Consider the following 6,584-nt stretch of genomic DNA (forward strand, 5'->3'; position numbering starts at 1 on the left):
GGAGCAATTTGGTGGAAAGGGCGCGTTATTCAAGACGTGTTGATACAGCTTGGCAAATTGCAAAGAGCTGCGGAATGAGGGGGCTGCATGCTGTGGCTCCTTAGTTCCCCAGCTCAACTGCTGAATTTTAGGCACTATGAACCTGCGGTGCTCAACTGAATTGTTTTTGATACGAAAAAGTGTCCCCAAAATAGCTTGGAGGCTTGAAAGGCGTCGGAGGCGGGTGAGCCGCTGCCTAGTTTGGGGCGCTGAAGTTGCACAGGCCGCTCCGGTGTACGTACACCGCAGGCGGTTCGAGGCGGCGCAGATCTGTCACTTTCGTCTTTTCTGCTTCTTGTGGCCTCGAATCTTTTTCGCAGAATAGCGTTGATTTTTTGAAGTGTTTGTTTTGCGTTTTTGCAACTGGTTCGGAATGGCAAAATAGCTGTTGGCCTTGAAATAGAACTCCTGAATTTTTCAGCTTTCACCGAAACAGCCGCACACAATGCTCCGCAACATCCTCGCGCAGAAGAGGCACGGCAGTTTGCTGCCGCGCTCGAAAGTGGTGGAACAGAAGCGCAGGAAAGCGCAAGAGAGGACAATTGTTTCCAGGTTGAACGTAGTGAGACTTGACTTGAATTTGAAATTCAACTGAGTTCACGCGAAGTGCTGCGCAAAGGTCAAAACTATTGACCTTTTCGAAGAGCCTCTGCCTGCAGCGGCGCTCCTGGGGGTCAAGTAAGTTGCCTGCGTCCCGGGGCTGCCTGCAGCGCCGAAGAGAACTTCGCAGAAAAATCAAAGAGATCATCTTCGCCGCGAGATGTGTGGTCATTGTGTAAGAAGAAAAGACTTGTTTTCTGCGCATGCAACGAAATCGCATTCAACTCCGGCAGAACTGAAGGCGGCGTCTGCAGAGCCTACGACACGGTGCTTTCTTTTCGGACTCCGCCGAAATTCCGAAACAGCACATCTCCCTCTGCAGCAAACCACGCAGTTCCTCGCGGACCTAAACCCAGCAGCCCCATGGAAAAGTAAGAAAGTTCAAGAATGTTTTTTCAAACTTTCACTAATTTTCGACGCAGAGGTTACCACTGCGATATACCACTCAAGCAACGACACCGTCGCCGTTGTCTTCGAGCCAAACCCCGGCGGCCTCCAATGCCAAATTTTTATCGGCTCTGTAAGTTGACAAGCAGCAGCTGCCGAGAGATTTCAGAAGTTCAAAACCCTCAGGCGTTGGAAAAAGGGGAACTGAGGGCCCCCGCCATGTCCTCCGACTTCGGTAAAGAAGGCGTTTTCCGAACACCATTAGTCTTTGACGATCTAGTGCTTAATCAGCGAATGTGGTTCTGTCTCACCCTGCCTTTTTTGAATTTGACGGTAATTCTTTCTCAATCTCTTCAAGAACACCCTGGGGGACTTTTCTTGTTTTTGCAAAAAGAGGCGAACGGAGTTATTCTGGCGGCGCAGCAGGGCGACGTCCAGTCGTTTCAGTTTTGGGTATTTCTGCATTGGAATTCAAAATTGCAAAAGTGCTGCTGTTATCGACATCGACGCAACAAATAGAATCATACAAAATTCAAACTTGTCTTTGCTGTGCACGGAGAGGAGTTCGAAGGCAAGTGGCACCTCCCTCTCGGTGCTTGAGAAGCATTTCTAAGTTTTGATCAGAAGTTAGGTATTTCAAACGCACAAAGGAGACCGAAATCCCCTCAAAACACGTTATTGGACTAATAAAGGATTTCGCATGGACTTGCTGCGCTGTTCAAACCAACAAATGCAAAGTGCTTTTCCGCGTCGGTGTTCGATGTCGAAGACGGGCGACGCGTGGTAATGAGCCCCTGGCCTGCCACACTTGACTTGAAAATGGCACATGATTGTGGCAATTTGTGTTTGACCAGGCGGAAATAGACATTCCGATTGACCAGTACAGACGCGTGGAGTTTTTAGAGTAAGTGGGGCGCGCAGGGCGTGTTCTAGTTTCGCGCTACAGCGGCTCCTTCAGGCTCTTGGTCTCGAAGCTTCTATTCAAGCAGGACCGCGGTAAGCCCCGCTTAGTCCTGCGGCCGAAATGGAGACAGGTTTATTCTGGTCTCGTTCAAAACGCAGCCAGCCTGCGCGTCATAGACCTCCTAGAAGACGGCGCGAGCATTCAAGTTCCGCACACCCGCCACTCCTTTTCACCCGTCGGCTTCGTCTTCTTCGAGGTGCGCATGCGCTCCAGCTTAACAAATGCGGCGGCTGGATTCAAAGGCTGCAGGCTCCCGAGAGGATCATGGGGAAGAAGTACTTGGACCGGGTCTGCGTTCGCAGCTTGCTAGATGCGGGGCAACCCACCACATCTCGACTTCTTCAGAGAGCGCGACGATTCTTTACAATCTCGACGGACGTGGTTCAGTTCTGGATTCTCCAGAGCAACAAACTGGACACGCTGCACAGCATTCGAATAGACGGTGGGTGTGCGCGGCGAAGAAGACTTAGTCTTTCCGCGGAGTTGAACTTGCACTGGCCAGGCCTGCGGGAAGCCGGCTTGTGCCAGCAGTGCACTGAGGCGAACTTGCTGGTGGTGTGTCCTTCGCAGTTCCCGCACAGTGAGTCGCGCGCACTTGTCTTTCCGCAACCCCGTGTGCACTTCGCCGCAGAGAAGAGCGAGGCCTTTGCCCAGGGTAAGCAGCACGGCGCCGCCGCCCGCCCGCGGCCTCGCCACCTCGGCCCGCAGGCAGCGCCGACGTGGCCTTCGTGAGCGCCCTGGAGTTCCACACTGCGAAGCTTCCCGGGGGCTCGCCCAAGAGCCTCCCCGCTGTGGCGGCTGTGGGCGAGCGGCCCGACGCGCCCACCAAGCGGGGCCTCAGGGCCTCGGGGAACTCCCGACTTCTCTTCTTTTCCATGGAAGACGGCGAGTTCGTCGGCAGCGTGCCGTCGCACCTCTGCGGCGAAAACGTCGAAGTCCTGCAGCTTTCTGCGGAGAGCATGGTGGGCCAAATTCGCCGCCGGGCTCGCAGCGTCTCGTGCTTCAAATCGGTCCCTGTGCAACTTCAGGCTGTTGGCTGCGGCGACCACGCAGGTGCGAACTTCCCGCAAAGCTTTGCTGCTGCTGAGAGGCTCAGCGCGGCGCAGGCGTTGTCAGTTTGCTTCAGGCTTCCTGGGCGACGGAGGACGCAGCAGCTTCCTGGGTCGAAGTCTCGGAGGCCGCGGGCGTGCGACTCGAAGTTGGCGACTTCGCAAAGTCCCCGACTCCCCACTGCCCCCAAATTCCCCCTCAAACCCCAGTTGTGAGTCCCGAAGAACTCCATTTCCAACACAAACGCCCCAACTGCTTCCCAGCACTTGCTGAAACCCAAACGCAAGATGCCGCTCGCCCGTCGCGAGTGCGGGCTGGCCGCGGGCGAGGCCCCGGAGGATCTGAAGGAGAACTTCTCCAACTTCGAGGCTTCTTCGCGAGAAGAGGCCTCCGGCGATCTTCGCCGCAGAAGCAAACGCACTTTGCTTTCCGGCTTCGACCCTCCTGCCGACGGCAGGAAGAGGACCACGCGGCTGCTCTGAGGCCCTCCAAGTCCTGGCTGCTTCGGAAACCTCCAGTTTCAAGTCGCCTTTCGAAACTTAACGGATGCAGACTCACGCTGAGGAGTTCTCAGTCAGCTTCACTGTTGCCGCAGCTCCGCACGCAGTGCTGCCAGCGCAGACTGGGTCTGCTGCTCATCCAAACGGGGTTTGCTGGAATCTTCTACTCAACATCATGCACAGCCAGGGTTCGCAACTTTGCAGAAATGCTCCGTGTTCACTTCTTTGTCCCCGTGCTTGTCCTCTGCAACAATAAGACACAACTCGAAACTTTCCTCGACATTCAACATTGTCGCAAACACTCCGTCACCCCCACGCCTAACTAGGCTGCGCCACCGCAGAACATCCCATATTGGTGATTAATTTGGAAACATAAATAACGGAAATAAAACAACTCCGACAAAATAACCGCAGCAAAGCTCTTCAGCCCACCGTTTTCTAGGCTGCTCTCCAAGACGACTCCCGTAGGTCGTTCTTCATCAGTGAAATCTGCACAAGAGACCACCAGGACAAGACCGGAGCACAAAACAAAGATCAGTTCTCACAAAACAAAGACCAGTTCTGAATCCATTTCCTCTGCCTAATTAGTTCGGATAAAACCAAGATCAGCTCTGAATCCTTGTCTTTTGTCTGGCTCCAGCGCTGCGGAAACTGCCGAAAAAGAATTCTCTTTTTCTTTCTGCGCTGAAGACGCACTGGCGGAAATCTGCCCCCCAATGGGGTAAACATGTTGTCGCAAAGTCGTGCTGATCTTCTGCCTGCATTTGAAAGAAGACGCGCCCAGCAGCCGAGCAGCAGGCCAGAGTGAGTTGCTGCTGCGTGGCTGCTGGGGAGAGCAGCAGCAGCAGCAGCAGCAGCAGAAGCAAACCTACACAATGGAGTCGATGTACTTCTCGTCGTTGCGGTTCTCCATGTTTGTCGTCCGGATCTTCAGCTCGTAGTTCGGGCCGTAGTACCCTCGGTAGACGCAGCTCTCCGGGATTTCTGAGTCAGCGGGAGAGCCGCAGCAGACACTCGCACTCACTCGCACACAATCCCACACACGCTGGAGACAGAGCTACGCTAGCTAGCTAGCTAGCTAGCTAGCTGGCTGGCTAGCTGGAGCACTGGCTAGGTCGTTGGTTGGCTAGCTGGCAGACTAGCTAGCTGTCTGGCTGTCAACCTGGCTAGCCAGTTGTAAGGCTGGCTGGCTGTCTGGCAATCGAACTGTCCAGCAGTCCGCTGGCTAGCTGGGTGGCTAGCTGGGTGGCTAGCTGGGAGTGTGGGGGCGTTTCACTGGGGCTGAGTTGGAGGCCGAGGATGCATGCAGTCTCCTTGGCCCAGCACCTGGGGACGTTCCCCAAAGTGTAGCCGCCGCCGCCCAGGAAGATCGCGGGCACTTCCCGCCGGCAGAAGTAACGCACGGCTTCGCTGTGGCCTTTGCACACCCACCCCCAGCAGCAGCAGCAGCAGCAGCTGCAGCAGCAGCAGCGGCTCCAGCAGCAGCAGGGAGGGCAGGGGAGGGAAGGGGTGGCAGAAGCGGAAGAAGGGAAGCAGAAACAGAGATACGAGAGCTGCAGCAGCAGCAAAAGCAGCAGCAGCAGCAACAGCAAACAGACCCTCGAGCGACAAGTTGAAGCAGCCCAGGCGGTCGCCAGCAACAGAATCCGCCCCGCACTGAAACACTACAGCCTCGGGCCGGTACACTTCCATTATTTGGTCCATCACCTGCGCACACCGAACAACTGCTGCTGCTGCTGCTGCTACCGTTTCTGCTGCTGCTCCTGCTGCTACTGTTGCTACTGCTAGTGCTGCTCCTGCTGCGGTTTCTGCTGCTGCTCCTGCTGTGGTTTCTGCTGCTGCTCCTGCTGCTGTGTCTGCTGCTGCTGCTGTTTCCGCCGCTGCTGCTGCTGCTGCTGTTTCTGCTGCTGCTGCTGCTGCTGCTGCTGCTGTTCTGACCCTTTGGAAGAGGGAAGAGTACATTTGGTCGTCGATGCCCTCGTGGAGGGGCACGTTGACGCTGTAGCCCAAACCCTCTTCCAAGCCGATGTCTTCCAACGCCCCAGTGCCCGGAAAGAAGTGCCCGTACTTGTGGAACGAGCAGCACAGCACGCTGCAGCAGCAGCAGCACAGCAGCAGCAGCAGCAGCGGAAGCCCTCACGCCCGGGAGCAGCAGCCGCAGCAGCTGCAGGAGCAGCAGCGGCGGCAGCGGCTCGAGGCAGAAACTGGTTCCAAGCCCCGAACCCGCTGCGGGGTCCCTCTCCCGCAGCAGCAGCAGCAGCTGCTGCCGCTGCTGCTGCCGCACGCAGCAGCAGCCCACCGGGGGGAAGTGTAGAAGGCCTCCTCGACGCCGTCTCCGTGGTGTATGTCCACGTCGACGTAAAGGACTCGGTGTTTAAACCGCAGAAACTCCAGAGCCGCCAACACGCAGTCATTTACGTAACAGAACCCGCTCGCCTCGTGCTTCTTCCCGTGGTGCAGGCCCCCCGCCCTGCAGCAGCAGCAGCAGCAGCAGCAGCAGCAGCAGCAGCGGTAGTGGTGGTGGTAGTGCTGGTAGTGGGTTTGTTTTCGCGGGCGCGGCAGCGCGGTGTCCCTACACCTGAGGCGCCTCCCGGGTGTACGTACACCCCGACACGCCCAGGTGTACGTACACCTGGAGCTCACCAGTTGATGGCGCACTGGAACTCTCCCCTCACAACTCTTCTCGCGCCTTCAATGCTGCCTCCACTGTAGGTTTTGCAATATTCCCAAAGCCCTTCAAACACGGGACAGTCTTCTCCGATGTTGAACCGGCTTATTTGATCCACAAACGCGGGGGCCCCTGCGGGGCCCCCCCCTTGGGGGCCCCCCTGGGGGCCCCCTGGAGGCCCCCCGGGGGCCTCCTGGGCCGGCTCTTTGGCTGCTGCTGCTGCTGCGTTCCCGTTGACAGCAGCAGCAGCAGCAGCAGCAGACCCCTTGGACAGGCAGTGGGCAGCAGCGGTGACGGGGAGGCCCTGGACGGGGGCCGCGTGGTTCGCCCCCGAAGGAAACCCCACCCCAGCTGCTGCTGCTGCTGCTGCTGCTGC

At 57.2% G+C, this 6,584-nt stretch overlaps 2 protein-coding genes across 2 annotated transcripts; one reads left to right on the plus strand and one right to left on the minus strand.

Annotated features, from left to right (window-relative positions):
* Positions 1-484: 484 nt before the first annotated feature.
* On the plus strand, positions 485-3,522 carry ETH_00008090 (uncharacterized protein; the record flags this gene model as incomplete). The annotated part of the gene is made up of 6 exons (XM_013379212.1): positions 485-601; positions 1,881-1,930; positions 2,233-2,645; positions 2,699-2,952; positions 3,117-3,251; positions 3,328-3,522. 6 exons carry the CDS (start codon positions 485-487, stop codon positions 3,520-3,522), a joined length of 1,164 nt encoding a protein of 387 aa, XP_013234666.1.
* Positions 3,523-3,713: 191 nt separating this feature from the next.
* On the minus strand, positions 3,714-6,473 carry ETH_00008095 (histone deacetylase, putative; the record flags this gene model as incomplete). The annotated part of the gene is made up of 8 exons (XM_013379213.1): positions 3,714-3,784; positions 3,973-4,029; positions 4,237-4,298; positions 4,413-4,524; positions 4,817-4,957; positions 5,139-5,632; positions 5,840-6,010; positions 6,184-6,473. Coding segments are annotated over 8 exons (1,398 nt in total), but the record flags the coding sequence as incomplete, so codon positions are not given.
* Between the last annotated feature and the right edge of the window lie 111 nt (positions 6,474-6,584).

The sequence above is a fragment of the Eimeria tenella genome, genomic scaffold, assembly GCF_000499545.2.
Source record: "Eimeria tenella Houghton genomic scaffold, Eth_scaff159, whole genome shotgun sequence".
Classification (NCBI taxonomy): domain Eukaryota; phylum Apicomplexa; class Conoidasida; order Eucoccidiorida; family Eimeriidae; genus Eimeria; species Eimeria tenella.